Source organism: Lacerta agilis, chromosome 11 (genome assembly GCF_009819535.1).
Source record: "Lacerta agilis isolate rLacAgi1 chromosome 11, rLacAgi1.pri, whole genome shotgun sequence".
Lineage (NCBI taxonomy): Eukaryota > Metazoa > Chordata > Lepidosauria > Squamata > Lacertidae > Lacerta > Lacerta agilis.
The window spans coordinates 14,572,106-14,596,947 of NC_046322.1; the positions used below are offsets into that span (position 1 = coordinate 14,572,106).

General features: G+C 42.6%; 1 protein-coding gene across 2 annotated transcripts in view; it reads left to right on the plus strand.

The window, feature by feature from the left end:
* The first annotated feature begins 3,345 nt into the window (after nucleotides 1-3,345).
* The window catches only part of MALT1 (MALT1 paracaspase), a 38,552-nt gene continuing 17,055 nt past the window's right edge, over nucleotides 3,346-24,842 (plus strand). Inside the window, exons 1-9 of one of the 2 annotated variants that reach the window (XM_033164106.1) lie at nucleotides 3,346-3,531; nucleotides 5,008-5,174; nucleotides 7,293-7,414; nucleotides 8,265-8,415; nucleotides 16,107-16,285; nucleotides 18,400-18,496; nucleotides 22,314-22,346; nucleotides 22,734-22,760; nucleotides 23,784-23,816. In XM_033164106.1, coding sequence (XP_033019997.1) covers nucleotides 3,374-3,531; nucleotides 5,008-5,174; nucleotides 7,293-7,414; nucleotides 8,265-8,415; nucleotides 16,107-16,285; nucleotides 18,400-18,496; nucleotides 22,314-22,346; nucleotides 22,734-22,760; nucleotides 23,784-23,816 — 967 coding nt within the window. In that variant the 5' untranslated portion in view covers nucleotides 3,346-3,373. The remainder of the gene's footprint in view (nucleotides 3,532-5,007; nucleotides 5,175-7,292; nucleotides 7,415-8,264; nucleotides 8,416-16,106; nucleotides 16,286-18,399; nucleotides 18,497-22,313; nucleotides 22,347-22,733; nucleotides 22,761-23,783; nucleotides 23,817-24,842) is intronic. The other variant, XM_033164107.1, reaches the window with a different exon arrangement.

Genomic DNA, 24,842 nt, shown 5'->3' on the forward strand with positions numbered 1-24,842 from the left:
TCTGGCTAATGTAACCCTTCATTGCTCATACAATTGTGAATACTCAGTTGTGCAATAAAGCAGCTTATCTCAACAGTTTGTAAGATGCAAAAGCCAATGTCCACTTTATTAGTTGTTTGCAAGGCTAAGTGCCAGTTGCTATGTTGCTGAACGCATATAGCATTGCCAAAAAGGTTAATGCAGCCAGTGTCATAATACTTTAAAGATTTTAGCACACATTAGTTCATGTTTGCATTGTTTGCATGCCAAAAATTCCTTGCCCAAGTGGAAAGTGCTCTGCTCATAGGTATTTCAGAACAGGAGAGGAAACATTTAAAAGAGGATGGCATTCCTAAGAAGAGTTTCCCGAAAACTGTTTCTATGCAAATTAGGGTAATCTGCATTGATTGGAAATTTTTCAGCTTGCATCATAACATTTTCTGGCGCCATAAGCAGTGATCTAATTTAGCATGCTTATTTTACTTGTATATACTAAACAAAACTTCTAAAAAGCACCCCATGATATTTTGTTTTTGTCCCAATGGAAATATTTGAGGGGGGGGGAATAAAGCACACTTAATATGGTTTAAATGCCATGTTCTGTGGACATTTTTATTGGATTTTTTATTTAAAAAATTAAAGACAATAGGATGTACTCCTATCATACTGTTTAAATTTAAGGGGGAAATCCACAAGGTACTGAAAAGAGCTGACACACTATTAAATTTTAGTGCCCGAAGAAGTGTGCTTGATTTGCTAATTCACACACTTGGTTGAAATATAATCACCTGAAAAACATTAATTACAACTTTGAAACTGTCACATTTGCCTAATATTGTACTTTTGGCATCCATTCAATGTTACTAATGAACTTCTGTTACCAGAATGAAACTGCAAAATATTAGTTGGGGGACGGGACACATTGCTGCTCCTGCACAAGAAATGGCTTTTGGGCAACACTCTGTGCAGGCAGTGTATCTGAATTAACCATTTCCTTATTATGAATGTGTCCCCCAAATGCCCTTTCCCTCTGTCTGTCTGTGCAGCTTTTCCCTACCTGTTGTCCAAAGAGTCCTGGTATCTGTTATTTACCCCGCACAGAGCTACAGGTCCCAGCACCCTTAATAGATTACAGTTCCCAGGATTATTTGCAGCAAATCATGTGCTGTAACTCCATCAGAGAAGCTGCCAAAATCTGTGTGACAGTTTTGGGCTAGATGACACCTCAAGAGTCGCCTCCCAACCCAGTGATTCATGACTGCATTTCTGTGAATGGTTTTTCCTGTGAGTGTTAAGGAGAATAGCTCATTGCTATTACTACACCGCTCACTTCCAGAAACGATTTTAGAGAAGTGGGCATGTATTTTCTTCCCTCACCTTTCCTCTCCCCTAGTTGCAGATGAGGTCATCAAGCTGCATGCATGCATGCAGAAACAGCTCTTCAAGAGAAAAGAAGGAAGAGGGGCGCAGGTGTCTCCCCTAGTGGGACAGCAGTATCGTGGGAAACGAAGGAAACCAGAAAGCAAGGGGGAAATGCTACAGCCACTGTCTCTACAAAGGGATAAATGGGGAACCAATACAACTTGATTTATTTTTTTTAAAGGGTATTTGGAAACGGGTGGAAGTGATAATAAAGGCAGTGCTATTTTTCTAGAACGCCTTCCTTGTTCTCTTACAATGGCAATGGCGCCCACCTGAGAGGTGCTGGAGCTAAGTTTTCTGCGAACAAAAGGACTGCAATGGTTCCTAGAGGTTTACAAGAGAGGGAAGTCATCAGTGTTGTATGTAAGAACTAATGAAGTGTGGCAAATGACTCACAGAATTTCAGTCCAGTTTTTTTTTTTAACTACTATAATGCGGTGGGGCATATGAAATAATGAGAGAGTACTGCACCACCGAGCATAAGAAAAGTTTATTTCTTATGCAACTAAGTTAACTACACACACATCTTAGGATAGCTGAACAGGACTCCAGGTCAGAAGGTTGGAACCAGGCCAGTCTTAAGACGCAGGACATCTAATATTAGAAATGAAGTACTGGGTAGAAGGAGAATCTGGAACAAGTTGTGAGAAAGTCAAGAGTCACAACCATATGATTAAAAAAACACACACAATTAGATGGCAATCCAGGAGCCAGCCAGACAAAAGCTTTTATGTGAGCTGAACAAGTCAGGTGGAAGGAGAGCTGAGGCAAAAGGAGAACCTACTAAGAAACTGAGTGGTGTTATTGTGTCCTATTTCAAGCAGGCCAATTTTGCAGGCTGAGAGGCTGTATGCTGGCATGGAAAGACATTGCGGAGGATAGAAGCAGGGCATTGAAATCCTACAAGAGGCAGCAGGGAGTGGAAGCATGAGGTTTCTATCCTATGCACTCAGCTGGGAGCAAATGCCACTGAACTCAAAGAACTTGCATCTGAACATGCAGATGTTGAGGATCACAGTATTTAAGCATATGAAGGAAAACCACCGAAGATAGCAAAATAGGGTGCTGTGAAGTCTGCTTCATATATTGCATTTTAGTGGGCAATGTATTGCAGAGTTTTAGCAGATCTGAATACAGGATTTTTGTTAGGGAAGGCAGGCCTTTTGTTGGGGGGCGGGGCAAAACCTCAGTTTGCTATGTATTTTTAAGGGGGGCAGCTGCACTTCCCTATGACTACACTCATGTCTTAATGTACAGTACTAAAACTGGGGCAAGTGTTATCTGTCTCACATCAGACTTCGCAGAATCTTGCTTCATAAGAGTCTTGCCACATCCAAGAATGGCTCAAGGCATTTTAGAAAACAAGCAGGAAAGCACGGCGCTCTGTAACACTTCATTGCACAGGTCCAAACCTATAATGCATTGCTTATTATTATTATTATTATTATCATTATCATTCCTACCACCAACAACGGCACCTTGAGCTCCTTGCAGTTAAGGCGGGATGTTGCTAGAGAGAGAGTTAAATGAAAACAAAATAATAATAAATATGCACGCATTAACCCGCACCCCTCAGCAAAGAAGCAGGACAGCTCCGATTTTGGAGAGGGGCCGCACAGGTGCCTCCCTCCCAAGCCTGGCAAAGACGAACTCCCCTCTGAGAGGGGCGGGAAAGGAGCGCGAAATTTCGGAGAGGCGGCGGCGCGGCCTGCCCCAGTGCCGGCTGGCTTCCCCACAGCCTCGAGGGGGCGGGCGGCTGAGGAGAAGCGAGGCGAGGCTCCGGCGCGGGGCCTCCGCGGGCTTCCTGCTGCGACGGGGCGGGGATTTCCTGAGACGCCTCGGAGTTTCGCGGCGCCTTGCTTCCCTTTCGTTCTTTGCACGCAAAGTCCGAGGGGAAAAAGAAGTATTTTTTGAGGGGACGAGCCTCCTCCACCGGCACCGGCTGCGGCCGCCGCCCCTTCGCTTCCCGAGCATGGCGGGGTCGCTGCCACCGGCCGCCCCTCTGCCCATCCACCGCCTCGAGGAGCCGCTGCTGAGGAGGCTGAGCGGCTCTCTGGACCGGGCGGCTCCGGGCAGAGGCTGGAGGGACTTGGCGCAGCTGGCCGGCAGCCACCGCGGCGTGAAGCTGAGGTGAGGTGTAGGGGTGTGGGGACCTCGCTGGTGCCTCAGGACGTCGAGGGAAAGGCAGGCCTCTCCTTTTGCGAGGCTTTCGGGCGCCACAGGAGTCTTCGTCGACCGGGCTGAAACCCGTTTGTGGGCGCGGTGGGTTGGGGAGGAGAAGGAAGACGTACCCCCAGCGATGCTGGATGAGGAGACTCGGCCGAGCAGGGCGAGAAAAATGCTTCTTCACGCACAGTTTAAACGGTGGAACTCGCTGCCACATGACTGCCGCCCGCTTGCATAGCTTTTAAGAGAGGCTAGAGAAGGCTAAGCCATATGAAAGAATCTTTCATATGTGGTGGACCTGTAAGAGGGTAAAAGAGTATTGGGAAATACTGTAATTTATAATGAACGGCGGGTATTTAAAAGCACTTTTAGTATTCCAATAAAAATAATTTTCTGGTGGATCTTGGAAAAGCAGACAGTAAAAGTAGAACAATAGAAAACTTCAATGGAAAGCAAGGGGGGAAAGATCTGACAGTGCAGGTAGAACATAGCCATAGTGGCTATCCTTTAGGCTTCCTTTAATGGGTTTTTTAATCAAGGCAGCATTTCAAGGATAACATATTGGACTCTGTTTCTTTCCAAAGGAACCCATGATAAAAAATACAATAAGCTAAACACAATTATTGCATTTCATAGAATCATAGGATTGCAGAGTTGGAAGGGACCCCTAGAGTCATCCAGTCCAACCCCCTGCAATGCAGTGTATTTATTTCAACAATTTCATAGAATCATAGAGTTGGAAGGGACTCTGAGGATCAGCCCAGTGTTTCCCAAAGTGGATGATACCGCCCCCTGGAGGGCACTGGGACAGTAGTAGCCTCTGGATGGCAGGTTTTCCACTTCAGTTTGTTCTGTTGTCCAAGATAGCCAAATTGTGAGCAACAGTATTCTGATACTGGGATATAGCTGGTATCATAACATTGCGTGAATCCTTCATCAAAGTAAATATACACTCTCTAGAAATGAGGCTAATGATAATTTGGAATATTATAGACAAAAGAGTTAAGTAAATATGGGGCTTAAGACATCACTGTAAATACAGAGTCATATTCTTGTTAAAAGGAACCAAGAAGTTGTATTGAGGAAGTGTTTGATATAAATAGCTGGGCAGTCTACATCCAGATATTTTGCTCTAGCGCCAGAACCCATTTTTGAGGCATATTCTAGGGGAGAACGGTTTTTAGTCCCATAATTAGTCATAGTCATATATCATAGTGTGATGTGGGTGGCGCTGTGGTCTAAACCACTGAGCCTCTTGGGCTTGCCGATCTGAAGGTTGTCGGTTTGAATCCCCATGGCGGGACTCTGCGAGATGAGCACTGCAACCCCATAGTCGCCTTTGACTGGACTTAACTGTCCAGGGGTCCTTTACCTTTTTACCTCTCATAATTATATAAATATAAAAATATATTCTTTTTTATATATTATGATTCTTTGCAGTTCCCTGGAATTGGAACAGTGTTCTCTCCAAGTACTGGAGCCTGAAGGAAGTCCGAGCTGGAGTCTCCTTCAACTAATGGGAGAGAGAGGCTGCACTGTGTTGGAGCTGACAGAATTGCTGCAGGCTTTAGAACACACTGAGGCACTTCAGTGTCTCAACCCCCCAAGTGAGTTTATGGTTCTGCTAAATCTGAGTTAGGTTTTTTGTTGAAAATTTGGAAAGTGGCTTGGCTCTGCTGGTTCAGAACTTGGAAGGCTTCCACAAACAGGCAAGAAAATACTGGAGGCTAAAATCTTAACTGGGAAGGTCAGCTTTCTCCTCTCATTTCCAGTTACCTGTCTTGTTTTGGAGCTATCAAAGTCCCTTCAGCTTTCTTCACCTCTTGGGAGGGAGACTTTAAATGTCTACATGTGCAGAGTCAGAGTCAGGCTACTTTTATGCTAAGTGCAACATTTTCCAGACTGGTAGCCACTTTAGTCTCTTGCAGCAAGAACAAATACAATGGTACCTTAGTTTATGAATTTAATCAGTTCCGGAAATCCGTTCTTAAACCAAAACCGTTCTTAAACCAAGGCGCGCTTTCCCTAATGAGGCTTCCCGCCGCTGGTGCCCTTCCACCATTCGGATTCCATTCTTAGGCCGAGGTAAAGTTCTCAAACCGGGACACTACTTCCGGTTTTGTGGAGTTCGTAAACCGAATCGTTCGTAAACAGGACTGTTCGTAAACCGAGGTACCACTGTACAGGCAAATATATTATGGAAGAAGCTTTTGGGGACCACAGTCCACCTCACTAGATTTAACATATGTAACCTGGCAATCCATGACCCAGCGTACTTAGGGTATGCTAAAGACAAAATATAAAGCGGACTTTAAGAGTAGAATTGGTTGGGGAAGAGGACAGTCTGAAACATGTCTAGGCCAGGCAGAAGGAGAATCCATCAGCAGGGAGGCAAATGCCCCCTCCATAGCGATGCGTGAATCATGAATGGAATTTTATTCCACAACAGAATAAGATAGGTGTGCCATGCTGGTTGATTACTTTAGCTATGTCAGTTCAAGCTACTCTGTATGTCCTTTACATCTGTGTATACACAAAGGATGGGGTTGCTTATCAGCCACAGACCATTGAGGTGAATGTGGCTGTAATGTTGCCACTTTGCAGTTGTGCTGAATAAAAACAGGTATTCTCTGCTCCTTCTGAGAGTTCTATAACAGCAATCCCATCAAAATTCCATGCAAATGTGAAATATACTGCTTGCATATGTTGACATTGTAACCTTGACTGTGTAGAGAGCAAATTGAATTTAATGACCATCTGCCAATGCAGTCTAAATGTAGAGGTCAAAGTCTTCATTGTTGTTATTTTATTCACCTTTGTTGGCTTAATGTCTTTGTTGGCGCTGTGGTCTAAAAACCACTGAGCTCTTGAGCTTGCCGATTGTAAGGTTGGCAGTTTGAATCCCCGTGACGGGGTGAGCTCCCGTTGCTCTGACCCAGCTTCTGCAAACCTAGCAGTTCAAAAGTAAACCAGTGCAAGTAGATAAATAGGTACCGCTGCGGTGGGAAGGTAAATGGCCTTTCTGTGTGCTCTGGTTTCCATCACAGTGTTCCATTGCGCCAGAAGCAGTTTAGTCATGCTGGCCACATGACCTGGAAAGCTGTCTGTGGACAAATGCTGGCCCCCTTAGCCTGAAGCAAGATGAGTGCCGCACCCCATAGTTGCCTTTGACTTGACTTAGCCATCCAGGGGTCCTTTACCTTTTACCTTACCTAAAATATGGGCAATGTTCTCACAGTATTTTAATGGCATGCATAGAGATAAGAACCTAGTTAACTACCCTCTAGCCACGATTCTTAAGTTCAAGCTAGTATGGCACGGCTCATGCGTCATGTGAATCCATAGTTAATGTTTAACTGCAGTTTAATGCAAATGAGCAACAAACATGCTGCTTTAAAGTCTGTGATTCTGGCCACACCAGAGGCTTGGGCTTGCTATGTCATCTGAACCCAGTCATGTGGTTTGTTTCTCTCTAGAGAGATTCCCAAGTCAAGGTTTGTTCTCGATTTACCACCCATGACTTGTTTGGGAGTACCAAACCTCCAGTTTGGGTTCGGCTGACACGATGATATCAAAAGCCACTGAGATGTCAAACAAAAGAAGTAACAGGACTTTGTTCTCAAATTGTCTTGCAAACAATTCACAATTATGTTAATAATAAAACATCAAGTGTAAATGGTTTAATCTTCCACATTAAACATGGCTTGTCTTTTCTTTTTTTACAGGTATAATGATAGTTGTAGAACCAGAATCTCAAGCTGTTCTATCTGGCCAGACAGTGAAGCTAAGCTGCTGGGCAGCTGGTTATCCACTTCTTCATTATCAGTGGTTCAAAGAAAACAAAGCGGTAAATCAACTTATGAGGAAGCTCTGGGAATAACGGGAGTGTTGATAAGTAAACTATGAAGCAAAATGGTCATTATTCTTAGCTGGTAAATAAAACTGCTAATATCACAATGCCATTCTGCAAACCAATGGTGTGACCATACTTGGAAAGTTGTGTACAGTTCTGGTTGCTTCACTTCTAAAAGGATATTGTAGATCTAGAAAGGATTCAGAAAAGGGCACCCAAAATGGTCATGGAATTAGAGCAACTCTCCTATAAACATTTGGCCTTTTTGAAAAAGCGAGGTTTACTCAATTACAAATGGTTTGGACAAATTGGAAATACTAGTACTCATGGCCATCCAAAGAGGCTGAATATTGGAAGACCCAGGAGAGCCAAAATAAAATAATTAATTGCACAGTGCATAATTAAAACTATGGCATTCCCTGAACAGGATGGAATTCCCTCCCACAGGTTATCAACTTGGATGGCTTGAAATTCTAGAGGAATTCTTTGAGGATAAGATTTTTTTTAGCTATGATTGCTATATTCTGCCTCTGCTGGCTTGCTTCTGAATGTCAGTTGCTGGAATATTGTGGGGAGAGTTCTGTGGTATTCAGGTCCCACTTCCAAGCTTCCTATAGAGATCTGATTGGCCACTTGGATAACAGAATGTTGGACTACATGGACATTTGGCCTGATCCAGCAGGGCTCCTTTAATGTTAAGTTAATCCTTTAATATCCTTTAATGTTAAGTTCAAACTATCATCATCTTTGATTATAGTTCTTGTATGAAAAAAACAAGTACTATTGTGTGCTTTATCCTCCATTGATGCAATTTGTGTTTTGTTTTGTTTTGTTCCTAACTCAGGTTCCACGTGGCAATACTCAAGAACTGGTGCTCAACCAAGTAAGTGCAGAGGATGCTGGTTTTTACATATGCCGAGTAAACAGTGACTATACTTACCAGTTCAGCCAGTGGGCGCAGCTAGATGTCTGCACAATCCAAGGAGCTTGCCATGGTGAGTTAAGAAACCTATGTCGTACAATAAATGCATTCTGCTGCAATGCTGCTGCTTTTGGGTCTTTGCAGCCAGTGGGTTATGGCTGCTTACGTGTTACTGTTTTTTCTTCTCTTGGTAATGATTGTGAAGAATGTCTCAGACCGGCTTAGAGCCACTGATAATGGAATTTTCCTCCTGCTCTATAGTTCCTACTTCCAGAAAGTACAGGTGTTCCTGTCCATTGTTCTCCATGCCTCCGTCTTGAGAGCAGGATTGTTCCCCCCCCTCTTTTTTCTGCTTTGTTTCAACTTGCAGCCACTTCTTATAAGTAGTAGAATGAAATGGAAATGCTTTTCCTGGGGCTTACCACTTCACCTAGCAGGTGCAGAGGGTTAATGTTTCCCCTCGGATAAATGCCCTACATAATGAAAAGTCGCTTGTCACGAGTGTGGCCTTTACCTGACATCTTAGCTTTCTTTGTGGAGGGAGGTTTTTCCCCATTAGGGAAGCATTCAGACTTGCCACCTGCAGCCTGAGGTGATTCAGTCTATAAAAAGCATAGCCATTTGATTCCACTGGCTGCATAAATGGGCCCCGAGTTACAATTAAAGTATATGTTCAGATCCCCTCCTACCCTTCAGTCTCTTTTGGTCTTCCCTAATCTAGGGCTTATTCAGCTGTTCAGTCAATGCAAGTCCCAAAGTCATTTTTGTGATATTTTGTGATAATCTCTGCATGATTTATTGTTCTCCCCACCCCAGTCAGCCTCTGCTTGAGCAGGCAAGCACACATGCAAATAGGACCATAGCTCAGTGGTTGGGACAACCCAGCCAGATGGGCGGGTTAAAAAATTATTATTATTGCTATTAGTGGGAGAGCACCTTCTTTGAATGCAGAAGGTCCCAGATTCAATTTCTGGCATCTCCAGGTAGGGCTGAAGATGAGTCAATAGTATGATACCATGATCTTCATGGAATGGTTGTGAGGCATTGGGAGGAGATAGTTCACCTCTGTCAAAAAAAATGTATTCAGTATAGATATCTTCTCCCAAACTGAGATGGGGAACGTGCAGGTTCAACCCCCCCCCCCAAAAAAAATCCCACAGCCCTGAAAAACTACAAGTGAAACATTCACAAAATGATGGTTTATTGTGGAGAGCGGTAATTTTTACTACCTCTGCCACTCAATTAAGGACTTGGTGAGTATTCTTGCACTCAATAAAAGCAGGACATTTAAAGCAGTGATAGTGGAGTAGATAAAGTTGTTACAGTCAGCATTCAGTAGATGAATTTGACAGTTGCAGTAGCTGAGAGAAATAATTGCATTTCCCCTCAACAAAACATAGCTCACTGAGTGCAGGGGAAATGTGATGCCTTGCAACAGAAGTACAAACTCGAGGGAGGATGTCTAGACTTTGCACACTGTATTATTTGTTATTCTCATATTTCTGTATTATTTGTTTTTCTCACCTTTTCTTTGGGATGTGGGTGGCGCTGTGGGTTAAACCACAGAGCCTAGGGCTTGCTGATCAGAAGGTCGGCGGTTCGAATCCCCGCGACAGGGTGAGCTCCCGTTGCTCGGTCCCAGCTCCTGCCCACCTAGCAGTTCGAAAGCATGTCAAAGTGCAAGTAGATAAATAGGTACTGCTCCAGCGGGAAGGTAAACAGCGTTTCCGTGCGCTGCTCTGGTTCGCCAGAAGTGGCTTAGTCATGCTGGCCACATGACCCGGAAGCTGTCTAAGGACAAATGCCAGCTCCCTCGGCCAGTAACACTAGATGAGCACCACAACCTCAGAGTCGGACACGAATGGACCTAATGGTCAGGGGTCCCTTTACCTTTACCTTACCTTTTCTTTAAGAATCTCAAGATGGTGGTGTATTTGCTTCACAGCCTATGAGATAAGATGCAGAGGAGGGAGGGAGGGAGAGTTGCCTCAGACTACATAGTGAATTCTATAGCTGAGTGGGGATTTGAGGCGGAATTTTCCTTTTCCAAATGTTACAGACCTAGACACTGTGGGTAGTATTCAGCTAAGTTTTAATCAAATTAGACCCACTGAGAATAATGAACCTAGCTTAGTCATGTTCATTAATTTCAGTGGGTCTACTCTGAGTAAAGCATAGCTGAATACCACCTTGTACCACAAGGAAAACTAAGAGTATATTAATTGCAAAAACTGATTTTCCGGAGAGGTCCTGAGAATCATGTTCTGTGACCTTGTTTTGGTTTCACTAAAACTGCTTGAATCATCCACAGCTGTAATGAGCATTTTCTTCTGTCAGGTTCCCTTTTTCCACAGACACCAGACTACACTTTTGGTTTCATAAGGTTAAGCTACTTCCCAGTTCATAGTACACTACCCTGGAAAAGTTATGATTAATTATGCCAAACTGTTCCGTAATTCATCACGTGAAATTTTGATGGCGTTCCTGGCATCAATGAGACACCTTGAAACCGCACAGAGAAGAATCTATTATAAAGCAGTAGATAATTGTAATTTAGGCAGAAAATTGCAGTAGTGTTTTGTGTGTAACATTATACCAGGGAAGTACAGTCGTACCTCGTGTTGCGTTTGCTGCCGGTTGCGAATGGCATGGGTTATGAACGCTGCAAACCCGCAAAAGTGTTCAGTGCAGGTCGTGTATGCGCAGAAGCTCGATATCGCGCTTCTGCGCATTCACGATAGCACCGCTCGGATTGCGGACTTTTCAGGGTGCAAACGGCACCCCGGAACGGATCGTGTCCGCAACTTGAGGTACCACTGTATGCGTATGAGGAAAACAGTAATAACTACAGTGCAATTACAAGGGGGCAGGCCATGACCCTGGAATGAACCGTCCTACCCCAGCTGTTTATATTATTGTCATCACTCCCCTATGGTTTGTGAAAGAAATGCTCTTCAGTCTTTTCTGACTACCTGATCTTAAAAGAGGATTTCGTATTATTGTCAAACTGTTCTGACATTACACTGATTTTGGCATTTATGCATATTCAAATGAACTACAGTTAAGAAAAAATGGGAGACTCCCCCAGGAGGAGAGTTCAGATGCTATACGTTTCTCTCTTTGATTAAAAAAAAAAATACATTTACAATCTTTACAGACCATTTCTATTAAATTAGATGTCCTTCTGATAATTTAAATAGCTACATTTCCAGGGCTCGTTTGAATTGAAAAGAAGGTCTTGATGTCATATGGCACTTTCACAAGGGCTGTTTGGCTTTCTTAATTTTTATTATTATTAATTGAATTTATAGCTGAAGGAGCCCATAGAGACCAAAAGATTTGCAGTCATAACATTTCCCTTACTTAGGAGATCAGAGCATGGCTCTTCCTCAGTCCTCCATTTAATTCTTTCTCCTGCCCCTATTCTGTGTTCAGCATTTGTGTCAAGGCATGATTAGCTATTAAGCAGGGTTTGTAAAGCTGCATATAACCCTGATGCCACACTCTGGTTAATTGGTAACAGTAGAAGATTGGGAAAGAAGTGTGTGTGCATACGGTTAAAAACACCGTATACAGAAATACTGTTCATGTTATTTGTGAAAATCGGTTTAGTTGTGTGATGGGTGGACTGACGTGGTAGTAGTGAATAAGAGAATGATCAACAGGAATGCCTCTGGGAAAGAACAAATAATTCCTAGGGTGGAACCCACCTGGCTATTGGGCACATCTTGGGGAACAAAGTGGAATTTTCTGTTTTGATACAGGTAGGTAGCCTTGTTGGTCTGACGCAGTAGAAATATAAATAAAAAATTAAAATAATTGTCCAGTAGCACCTTAGAGACCAACTAGGTTTGTTCTTGGTATGAGCTTTTGTGTGCACGCACACTTCTTTAGATACACTGAAACATAAGTCACCAGACCCTTATATATAGTGAGATTACTCAGAAGGGTGGTGGGAATGGGTGATTGGCTGATAGGTGTGGTAGACCTGTTGATGACTGTTAACGAGTGCAATTGGTCTTACAGTGGTACCTCTGGTTACGTACTTAATTCGTTCCGGAGGTCCGTTCTTAACCTGAAACTGTTCTTAACCTGAAGCACCACTTTAGCTAATGGTGCCTCCCACTGCCGCTGCACTGCCAGAGCACAATTTCTGTTCTTATCCTGAAGCAAAGTTCTTAACCTGAAGCGTTATTTCTGGGTTAGCTGAGTATGTAACCTGAAGCGTATGTAACCCAAGGTACCACTGTACATGAAAAAGCAAGGGATGAGATGGCCAAACATAGCTTTATCAGGTATAATGAGATAAGAATCCAATGATCACAGCGCCACCCGTGTCCCTATTGTATACATGTAGAGCACATCAGTTGTTGGACCCCCTTGAACACAGTCTGCCTGCTCTTCGTGTCCTATAAAACGAGAGCATCTGTAGCAGTAGGAAGACCAGAGAGTTTCAATGCATGCAGTACATGATGATGTTGAACCTTTAATCCAAAGCCCTTGACAGGTTAGGTGGCAACTGCAGCATGTGTCTGGGTTGTCTAAACCTTTTAATCCATGCATGCTGACACATGATTGATTGACCACAACAACTGAGTTAAAAACTTCTGACAGATCCTGCTCTGCTTTAATGGTACAATATGTGCACTCCGTAGTGCCACACATTCAATGCATACCTAACATCTTGCTAGCTTATGTTTGTGCATTAGAAATATTAGGCCACAGAAACTTAGTTTTTGTTTTGTTTTGTTTTAAATACACTTAGGAACATACATTAATTAATTCCATGTTGTTGTTGTTGTTGTTGTTGTTGTTGTTCATTTATTGCATTTATAGCCCACCTTTTTCTCCAAGGAGCTCAGGGTGGCCTTACATGGTTGTCCTCCCAATCAAGCACTTCTGATACCACTAAGGGGAGGTAAATCCCATTCCTGGGTCTGAAGTGCAACTCCTTCAATGTACTCCTCTAGAAATACGCAAGCGACCTGTGAAGAAACAGGAAGACATTATGCTATTCCTTTACTGTCAGTGGCATTCAGCTGTGTAGAACGAGTCTGTGTGTGTGTTACGCAGATTATATTTGGCAATGCTTTAGCGTTAACAGGAAACAAAATGCAGGAACTTGATGTGAGTCTCTCAGAACGCCTTGGAGAAAGGGGAGGATGTCACTAACTTGAAATAACTTGCTGTGCAGGGTTCTGATCTTTACTTTAAAAAAAAAAACTTTTCAATTAGCTTGTCTATTAAGGCAAGATATTCAATAGTGAATGCAGTTTGAAACCTAGGCTGTTGCTTTTGCTCTGTAGGGTAGCAAGAGGACCCTTCCCCTGTCTGCTGATTTCCTATGTAAGCCTCCTCCCCCCTCTCCCTGAACTCTCTTATACGCTTGCTGTGGCAAATGGTTGCTGTTGGCATCCATCTGTCTCGAGAGACAATGGAGTGAGTCTCCAGGGGTGAAGTCAAGCCGCTGTGTTAGCAGTGGCAAAGTGACCTCCTCAGGGCGCAAGCCTGGGCAGTTTGCATTTATATCCTACCCTTCCCCCCAGGGATATATATATATATTTGCTTTTTAATAGCATAGTTATAACTTCCGGCGAGGACGCCATCGCGGGCGGTCGTGGGTCGCTTCGGCAGCGAAGCGACTCAGGCCGGCCCGGGGGTAGGAGCCCCGCTACCGCAAAGCGGGGCTCCGCTAAACCGCGGGTCGAGCGTCCCGCGGCATGGGCTCTCCGGCGAGCCCGCTATGGTTCCGAACCCTTCCCCCGTTCCCCCTGTAAAGGGGGAGTGGGGGTGAAGGGACCACGGAGCCGGGCTGTGGAGGCATGCCCCAACCGGACCGGCGAAGCGGCGGCCGCCGCTCGCGATGAGCAATATCGTTCTACCTGGCAGAAGGAAAATAAAAGAAGCCCGTTGGCCGTGAGTACGTGAACAATTGAATTTATCTTTGACATTTGGCGCTCCGGGAGATACGACGGAAAGGAAGCCCGTTTTTCTCCCTTTGGTGGAAAGAAAGTAACTGCTTTGATGGCGACTGCTGTTGCAGTGATGGATACAATGTTTCGATTTTGACAAGTGAGACTGATTAGACCCCTTTTGGGGGACTTAAGTTGGTGGGAATATTTCTTTTTAAAGTGGACAGAATGTAATCTTTTCGCCCTGACTCCAGGGAAAATGGCTGCGGAGACTTGTGATTGAGACGGAAAAGTACTGTGACTAAGATGGAAAAATACTGAAACTTGATACCCTATGCCCACTTCTACCATGTTGGGTTTCGTTTTCAAGCTGGTTTTAGAATCTGGACTGACTCATGAACAAAGGATTATTTTTTTGAAGTTAGAATTGCTAAACCAGAAATTAATTTTGCTGAACCAGGATGTTGCAGAACAGTTATATCCCACAGGAAAGACCATTCAGAACATTGTTAAAATGGAAGAAAACCTTGGCAGAGAGCTGAAGGGAATTATTGAAGAACAAAGTATAATGCTTTTGCAACTCCGAGAAGATGAAAAGTCCTGTTGGGGTGGGAGACCCAGGATGAGAAGATTTTTTATATCCAATTTCTGGGGTGAGAGCCCAGGAATGATAGGAAAAACATTTATATATTTACAATTAGAAGAGGAACGGAATTTTGAACCGGAGATGCTGGAAGGTGATGATCTGCGTACCCTGATGCTCCTTGTAAGGACAGTTGTGGATTATGTCTGGAACTGTGGACTTATAAGAAAAGAGGACATTCTGAAAAATGGTTTTGGTGTAAGATGGAGGAACGTCTGGGGGGAGACCCTGAAATGGCGAAAGAAAATGGTTAGAAAAGGGATAGGGTGAAATGTATTAAGGATAAAATTAGGATGGTTTATTATGGTACCCTGAAGCTGGTGTGTTAAGATTTTAAGTTTTTGAACTAGAGAAGAGATATTTGAATTTTTTTTTATTAGCAGCAGTCTAAGTGAAAGAAGATGTATGACATGATTTGATATAAGAAGCAATATGTTGTGTTATGAAGCTGTATTATTAATTATCATGAAGTTATATTTGGAATAGATTTGATTTAAGTTAAGGAGTGATAGATTATTGTGAAGTAAAAACAAGATTTTAAGAAGTATGTTTAGTTTTGATTTTTAAATGATTTAATTTCAGAGATGAGAAGTTATTAAAGTAAAATTGGAATTGGAACCAAAGGAGAGAAAACGGGGGAAGTCACCTAGTAATGATTCGAACAAGAAAAGTTTTTTTTTTGTGTAAACAAGAAAAAGAATCATTGGTGTATTTGTATTTGTTTTATTATGGTTTGATTGTTGGGTTTGTGTTTGTGTTTGTGTTGGTATATGTGTTATGTTGTTCTTTGTTTTGTAAAAACCAATAAATTCTTTACAAAAAAATAAAAATAAAAATAAAAAGCAAATATATTTTAAACAATTAAAAGCATCTTTAAAAATGTGTTTTTAGAAAAGCAACTAGGAAGGGGTAAGTGGGTGTGCAAGGTGGTGAGCAGGGAAGCAATGAAACACTCCTCTTGCTGCTTCTCCTTCACAAATTTTGCAGCTCCCCTTTCTTGGGTCTGCTGCAAAAAAGAGGTAGTGCATGTTCCAAATCTTTTTACTATCAAATTGTGAACGTTGTTGTATTTTTAAATTGCTTTTATATAAGCAAGAGGTTTTTTTATTATAGAAAGTTGTATAAAATGTACATAAATGAACAAAGTGTCTATTTTTACCATCAGCTGCTAAAGAATCTCAAATTCCCTTTCTTAATCTTGCATTCAAGGAAACTGCCCAGATTTACCTGAAAAGAAAATACATATTTACATCCATCCGCAGTGCCAAAACCTGCTAGTAGGGGAAACGTTGATTCTGCAGTGCGGAGCTATAGGAATCCCTATGCCACAATATCAGTGGTACAGAAATGGATCTTCACTGCCTAATGGGGATAAAAAGGTCTATATGGTGAGTCTTAACTCTTTGCCTTTGTTTGTTTGTTAGATTTATTGCCATAAGTAATAATTCCATCATGGCAGGCAGGAGTTACACAGCAAATACTGTAGCCATATACGCAATACTATTACCATAAAACTAAAAACATTAAAATCAGAGGGGGAAATCAGCAGCTATCCACATCTCAGGACCTGAAAAATTCAGGTATTTCCAAATGCTTGCAGAAAAAGATGAGTATTTGGTCTATGGCAGTCACAGTCAACTGTCTAGAGACTGTGATCTACTCTACTCCCAGTATAATAAAACTGGCAGTGATCTACCCATTGTCATTGCCAAGAGTTGATGAGTTTTTTTTGGGGGGGGGGGAGCAGTGTTCAGAGTTGTTGAGCTTTTTTGGGGAAGGATTGCCCTGAATCACTCATACAACAATATGCCGTCCTCCCTACTTCAAACACTCTGCCACCACGGAATGGAAAAAAAACTTTCAAAGTGGTGATGGTGGCAATGGGACATATCGCCAGGGGCGGGGCGCAGAGCAATCGATCAGGAGCACACAGGCGATCACTTTTTTTAATACTGCAATCAACATGGAGCACCAACACGATCTACCTGTCGATCGCGGCCAACCGGTTGAACATGTCTGGTCTGTGGCAACCAATGAGGGAAGCTGAATCTCTTGGAGGCGGGCATTCCGTAGCTGGGATGCCACAACCAAGAAGGCCCTGTGAAACCAGCAGGGTCCCCTTTGCAGACCTTAATTGCCAAGATGGCATCGAACCTAGTAGCACACCATCAGCACAGAATGAGTTTTATGTGATTCTGGTAAGAAAAATCACTTAATACACTAGCAGCTGCATCCTGCACCAGCTTCAACCGCCAGACCATTTTCAAGGGCAGCCCCTGTGTGGAACATTTTACTAAATTGACAATGAATCACGTGGTAGGTGCTTGTCTCCCGGCCATTTTGAGGACAGTGGATGCAAGTGAGGGGATATTTTGGGTGATGGCTGCTTGTTTGTGGAGCTCGCTTCCCTGAGAGGTCCTTCAGCTCCTTTTTGGTTGCCTTTTAGATGGGACCAGCATGTTTTTATGTTGGTCTGCTTTTATTAGGAGATATATTTTATTGTTGTTAGGATTGCTTTTAATGGCTGTAAGCGAGGGTTTGTGTGGGATGGCTGGTTCAGAATATAATAGTTTTACTACTCTTTCAATTTTAATATTTTTAATTGTACATTTTAATGCTTTGTTTTTTAAATATCTTTTTCATTTTTTCTGTACTCTGCTTTATAAAAAAATACATCTGGAAAGGTGGCCTGGAATATAAATAATAAATAAATCAGTGTTATCAAATTTAAATTAAAAGCCGCCTGTAAATAAATACCTTTAAAAGCATGATCTTGAAATTCTATATATAAATTAAGATGTTCTTTAACTTCCTCGTGCTCTTGTCATTAGCATGCTGATAATATCTGCTTGAATCTCTTTGGAGTACTGAACTCTGAAGCGAGTTTAATTGCATGTATCCTATTTCCTAAGGTATTAACTGGGTGGGTAGAGACAGCACACAAGGTCTTTAATAGTTCATAGTTACTTCAAATTTCATGCAGAGCTAGATGCAATCCTCCAACACAGTGACCTATGCAAATATATTATTAGTTTCATGTAATGTTGGTAACAGTTTTGTTCTTGGACACTAAAGTCTTATTTTAGAAAACTCTTCTCTCCCTCTTAAAATTCATATAAGATGTGGATTTCCCCAAACCCTTTGCACCCCTGTAGTAGACTTAAGACAGCCCACATATGAGGACAGGTCATGAAAGGAGGATTCAAAATCTGCAGGTCTGAATCACCTCACCACAAGATAGCAAAAGTTGTTTGCTTGTTTGTTTGTTTTTTTTAAAAAAACTTGCAAAAAATAACATAGAACATGTGCCAGTCGTCTAAGTTAAGGGATAAAACAAAGGTTTGCCACCTCAGTGCTTAGATTTCACAGCAGACGATTTGGGACTTTTAAGGAGAGTCTTCTAGAGTTTTTGGGTGTATAAAATTTTTGTTAAGTCTTGATCTTAGTACTGATGGAATTATTGAGAATGCAGTTAAGTATATCCTACCAGATATCCTTCTAGGTCTCCTGCATAGACACCGAACACCAAGGTACATATTGGTGCCGTGTATACAACAACCAAGACAATCAAGAAAGCAGGAAGATAAAAGTTGTTATAGGTAAGAAGCTTCTTTATTGGGTGTAATAAACAGAATCTGGCATTGAGTGCTCATTAGTGAGCCTACTCAGTGACAAACTTTGCTGCCTCCATTGCATCCATACTTTGCTGTCCAGCTTTTCCCGGTAGAATAGGGTCTTTTACATTATGGCCTGAAAAAAGGTGGTAGAACCAACAGTGGCTCACTTTCATCTGCTGGGGCCTTGACTCCACTGTTTCATATATTTCTTTATTTATAAAAAAATACATACAGAGTGCTTTACAACATAAGAATGGCCTCCTGGATAAGGCCAGTGACCCAACTAGTCCAGCATCCTATTCTCACAGTTGCCAACCAGTAACAGCAATTTTAAGTAAAACCATACAATAAAAGCTACATATAAAGTTAAAGTAAGAAATCGGCTAGCTATTGTTGGCAGGCGTTCTCTTAACTGCCTACATAAGCCTAACAGATTATTAAAGTTTTCCACAGGTGTTTAAAAGTTCAATGGAACCTGCTAGAGCTCAACTGATAGAGTATTCCACAGTCCTGGACCAATGACCCTAAAGGCTTGGTTTCTTCTTGTCAAATCAGCCTCACCAACTTAGGGAACAATCGATGATACTCCAGTAGATTATCTCAGTGATCGAGCTGGAATGTAAAGGTTCAGGTACCCTGGACGTAAGCTGTTCAGGGCTTTTTAAATTATCACAAGGACCTTGAATCTGATTTGGTAATAGATGGGCAGCCAGTGCAGATGCTTTAATAATGCTTCCACATGTTGCTTCAGTTAGTTAGACTTAAGAAATTCGCCCTAGATTCAGAAAATCTAAGTCTAGTTTCCAGGCTCAGTTCAAAGTGCTCTCTTTGACCTATAAAGCCCGATACCTACAGGAACTGAACCAGACCCTGTAATCATTACCTGATGCCCTTCTCCCCTCTGCATGAGACCTGGAGGTTGGCAACATGAGAATGGGCCTTTCAGTGGTGGCTCCCTACTTGTGGAATGTTCTCCCTGGGGAGGCACACCTGGCACCATCTTTCATTTTAGATGCCAAGCAAAATCTTTCCCTTTAATCTGGGCTTTTGGCCCTTGATTTGAAGGGTTTCAGGTATTTGCAGCTTCTTTCAATGGGGCAGGATCTGTAACACTGGCTTTATCTGCATAGTTGTATTTTTAGGTTTTATTGCTTTTGGGAGTTATACTTTGCTTTAGTGCTCGTATTGTGTTTGTAAGTCACTTTGGGTCACTTTTTCGAGGAAAGCAGCTAATAACAATGTAGATCAGTTCAGTAAGTACAGTGGTACCTCAGGTTACAGACTCTGCTAACCCAGAAATATTACCTCGGGTAAAGAACTTTGCTTCAGGATGAGAACAGAAATTGTGCGGCAGTGGTGTGGTGGCAGCGGGAGGCCCCATTAGCTAAAGTGGTACCTCAGGTTAAGAACGGTTTCAGGTTAAGAATGGACCTCCGGAACGAATTAAGTTCTTATCCCGAGGTACCACTGTAAACATCAAGAACTACTAATGAGAAGTTGGATCAAATATGACTAGCATGGCACTTTTTTCTGGGACATGCTGTGATACGTTGTGTACATCTCAAAACTTGATCCAAAGAAAATTAACATATGAAACCTTTCAGGCTCAACCTCTTGATGCTGAACACCACTGTAAGGTTCGCGTGAAGGTGCTTCACGAGTAACGGAGCAGGAGACCAAACAGTCTTTTGCAGTTTTATTGTGCAAATTATTTACAGTGCAGAGCTACAAAAAGCATGTCTGTCTCAGTCGCTGGCAGAATCCGGGAGTGGCCCCTTCCGGCTTCTCCCCCAGCATAATAACTTCGGCACCCCAACTCTCCTCCTACCCTCCTTGCATTTCACCCCTCTGCGCAACTGGGGTGCCGGAAATGGCGTGCCTCCCTCCTGACCAGCTGGGCGAGGTGAGCGCAGAGTCTCAGCAACATCCCCAAGCCCTCTCCCCGCCAGGCTCCCTGTTTGTGGCTCCTGGCTAGAAGAGGCGCTGGGGCTCTCAGTGGCATCCCTAAGCCCTCTCCCCGCCAGGCTGGTTCCTTCCCTCTCCTCCCCACTGGAGGCAGTTCCCTGACAACCACCATAGCAGCCACTCTTGAAATTATAATAAAGATTTGTGGCATGACCCTCTTTCACTTACACAAGTTTATGACCTTGTCTAAATTGCTTAACCTCTGTGTTCCTCCAAGCTTGCTCATTTCTGAAATAGTTAGACTTGCCGGCAGCATCATGTGCATATGAGAAACTTGACACTTCAGATTAGCAGATAGGATCGCTACATCACTTACGAAGTTTCTAAGTCTGCTACCCACTACTGTATAACAAAAGCTAATATGAGTTCCTAAGACTTGTTCACATTCACGAAAAGTGTGTATGTCATTGGTGCCATTCTCCCTTCATGCTGTTTTGACAAGAGTAGTCACGTTGGGACAGCCTAAAAAACTTAATGTGCAGTTCACTGAATTAAAATAAATTTTCTCATTTTTGTTTTCATTTAATGTTAACCACAAAAGGAGGCTTATAATTCAGTGTATTATGTGTCTGTATATACTGTATATACTGTCGAATCCCCGCAACGGGGTGAGCTCCCGTTGCTCGGTCCCTGCTCCTGCCAACCTAGAAGTTCAAAAGCACGTCAAAGTGCAAGTAGATAAATAGGTTCCGCTCCGGCAGAAAGGTAAACGGTGTTTCCGTGTGCTGCTCTGGTTCGCCAGAAGCGGCTTAGTCATGCTGGCCACATGACCCGGAAGCTGTACGCCAGCTCCCTCGGCCAATAAAGCAAGATGAGCGCCCCAACCCCAGAGTCGTTCGCGACTGGACCTAATGGTCAGGGGTCCCTTTACCTTTTTATACTGTGCAGGTACAATTAACATAGAATTTTACTTAGGAGGTGACATTAAGTGGTTATGAACAAGAACTTTAGTTCAAGATTGATCAGATAGATGCAAGTTTTTTATATGTCGTATGTTGTAACTTGCTGCCTGGCTGTGCAATAGAGAATGTCAATAGGCGCATCTGCTACAGCATGGAGGTTGGGTTTTTTCTCCCCTGCAATGTGTTTCTTGGCTGTCTTACTTACACTGCCCTGATGTTTTGTGAGAAGGTGATAAATAATTTTTTTAAAAAATAAACAAATGTACATTGGGTGGTGAACCTGTGCCCCCCCCCCCCCCGATATTTGTTGAGCAGCCAATCCTATCTTCCCTGCCCATTGGCTGTGCTTGCTGGGGTTGACAGGTGTTGGAATCCATTTGCTTGTTCTTTTGATTTCTTTCCATTTGTGGCATGCTGTGATTTCAACAGGATTATCTGTAGGGTACTATTGGATGACTTGTTTGCCCTTGGACTTTAGGTTTTTGAGCACATTTTGGAAGTGATTAGTTACAGTGCTACCTCGGGTTACGTACTTAATTGGTTGCGGGTCGCTGTACCTAACCTGAAAAGTACGTAATCCGAAAAAACGCTTCTGCACATGTGCAGACCGCAAAAACATGTCTGCGCATGCACGAATCGCACGCGCTTTGGGTTGCACTTCCGGGTTAGCGGAGTTCATAACCCGAAGAGTACGCAACCCAAAGCGTACGTAACCCGAGGTACGACTATACATGATTCCATGCAGGATTAATTTGGCAGCATGCTGTCTTGTGTATATCAACACAAGGTTCAAAATTATGTATAGTAGCAACCGGACGGAATGATTGCCTTAACACTACATTGGATTCTACCTTTTCTTTATAAAACATGATTGTCATAAATGCAATCAAGAACTTCATTTCAGTGTTCTTCTTTTTTCCTTAAATTTCAAGGTGGAAAATCTATTGCAGTAGAATGCTCTGAAGGTAAAGTCAGCCAAATGTTGTAGAGCTTATTGATGAATTCTGTATGCTGGGAATTCAGGAGATTATGGGATCTATCGCTAAAATAGAATTGTGCACTGTGTTGGACCATAATGCTATATACAGAGCTGATATAACATAATCTCATATTTATGCATGAGCTTCTCATTTCTACCTTACAACTTCCACTGTATATTTTTTCTTTCACTCTGAAGGTGGAGCTGCTTTATCTGTTTATCATGTTAAAGAGATTATCATGAAATATTATCAGTAAACATTACTTTCTTTCCTTCTCTGACTTCGTTAGCTGTAGCAAAATCCTGCTCTTGAATCTCTGTTAATATGCTTCTCAAATACATATTTGTTACAGTTTTCTATTTTCTTTTTCAGAGGACTTAAGTGGCCTTGGAGTGCCTGGTAAGTAAAACATACTTTTTAATTGTGCATAAGTAAAAGCATAAAAAATCAAAAGCACTTAAAAGCTAAAGAGCACAAGACCAAACAACCAAATTTAGATTTGAGTTTGTCATTTCAAGACCAACTGTTCATGTGCATGTCAGCCATAGTTTGTTCATTCATAAGCCTTTCTAGAATATGGTTGGGACAGGTGGTATAAAACTGAATCTGTCTCATTGCTTGAGTTAGCATGGAGTTAATGATGTAGCTTTGAATGGCCTAATGTCATATAGGTACGATGACACTCATCAGGTGTTTGGTAAATCTGTGGTATCAAATAATGACTCCATTAGGGATTGTGCCAAGCATTTTGTTCCCCAAAAGGTCATGTCAATCCTTCTCTGGCTAAAGGACCACACGTCTGCTTTTTGCCAAGCACCACTGTAGATTCCAAAATACTCCATCACATTATATATTTGGTGGGTTACGTGCATGGGAATGGAATCCTTAGGAATTATACATTGCTTGCATAGAATATTTTCTGTGCCTTGATACTGCAAGCAGTGCAGTAGTAGCAAAATATCCTTTTATATAGCATGGAGACAAGGGTTGGTTATCTCACATCTTTGTGTAGTTTACACCAACAGAGGCATATTCTTTCTCTCCCATCTCCCCCAAGCAGAATCCCCTGTCTGTCACCAGTACTATATTGCAAATTTATATCTTGCAACATGGTTGAACATAAGAGGATTGGATGGTTATGTACTTCATGTTTTCAGGATTGTAGCCTGCTTGGTTTTAAATTGTACTAGAAATTAGAATACATGAAAATTCTGTCAACCACCCTGAGATCTTCAGATGAAGGGGGGTTTACAAATGTATTCAGTAGAATTTAAAAATCTACAAACCACATTGTGGATGAGAAAAATGGTGTAAACATATTTAAAATGTAAATGACATGTAGGATCCAAGCTGAAGAACTTTTTCATTTGCAAAATATGTTGACAACAGAGTGAACTTTTTCATTCTTTTTTTTTTAAACAGATCTTAAAGAACCGTCGTCTGAAAGGCAATTTGGTGAGTAATTAAATTCTTCTTTAGAAACATGGCTATAATCTAGAGCAGCCTTCCTCCGTCTAGTACTTGCCAGATGTTTTGGACTATAACTCCCATAATATCTAACTCTGGCCATGCTAGATGGCTGGTCTAGAGAGGACTAGATTGGGGGAGGCTGATCTCTCAGTTTTCAGTACTTTGTACTCCATTTGGTTAAACCACAGAGCCTAGGGCTTGCCGATCAGAAGGTCAGCGGTTCAAATCCCTGTGACGGGGTGAGCTCCTGTTGTTCGGTCCTAGCTCCTGCCCACCTTGCAGTTCGAAAGCACAAAGTGCAAGTGGATAAATAGGTACCGCTCCTGCGGTAAGGTGAATGGCGTTTCCGTGCGCTGCTCTGGTTCGCCTGAAGTGGCTTAGTCATGCTGGCCACATGACCCGGAAGCTGTATGCCGGCTCCCTCGGCCAGTAAAGCGAGATGAACGTCGCAACCCCAGAGTCATCCGCAGCTGGACCTAACGGTCAGGGGTCCCTTCACCTAGGCAAACTAAGGCCCGGGGGCCGGATCCGGCCCAATCGCCTTCTAAATCCAGCCCACGGATGGTCCGGAAATCAGCATGTTTTTACTTGAGTAGAATGTGTGCTTTTATTTAAAATGCATCTCTGAGTTATTTGTGGGGCATAGGAATTCGTTTATATTTCCCCCAAAAAAATATAATCTGGCTCCCCACAAGGTCTGAGGGACAGTGGACCGGCCCACGGCTGAAAAAGTTTGCTGACCCCTGGACTGTTAACACTTTCACTTTTTTATTTGAAAGAAAAGATGTACTTGGGATAGAAAGTTTTGTGAACCAAAAAAGAAAAAATCCTGTTTGCTATAATATTTCTTCTTGAATTCCCCTTTAGTACTGAGTGGGTGGTACAACCCCCCCCCCAGACCTTCATGTCTAATCAATATCTGTTGTACTCTAACCAAAATCTATTAGCAGTGTATGGTTTTTGTGGTAGTACATGAAGCATTAGGTCCTCCATGGTTTGGAGTGCACACAC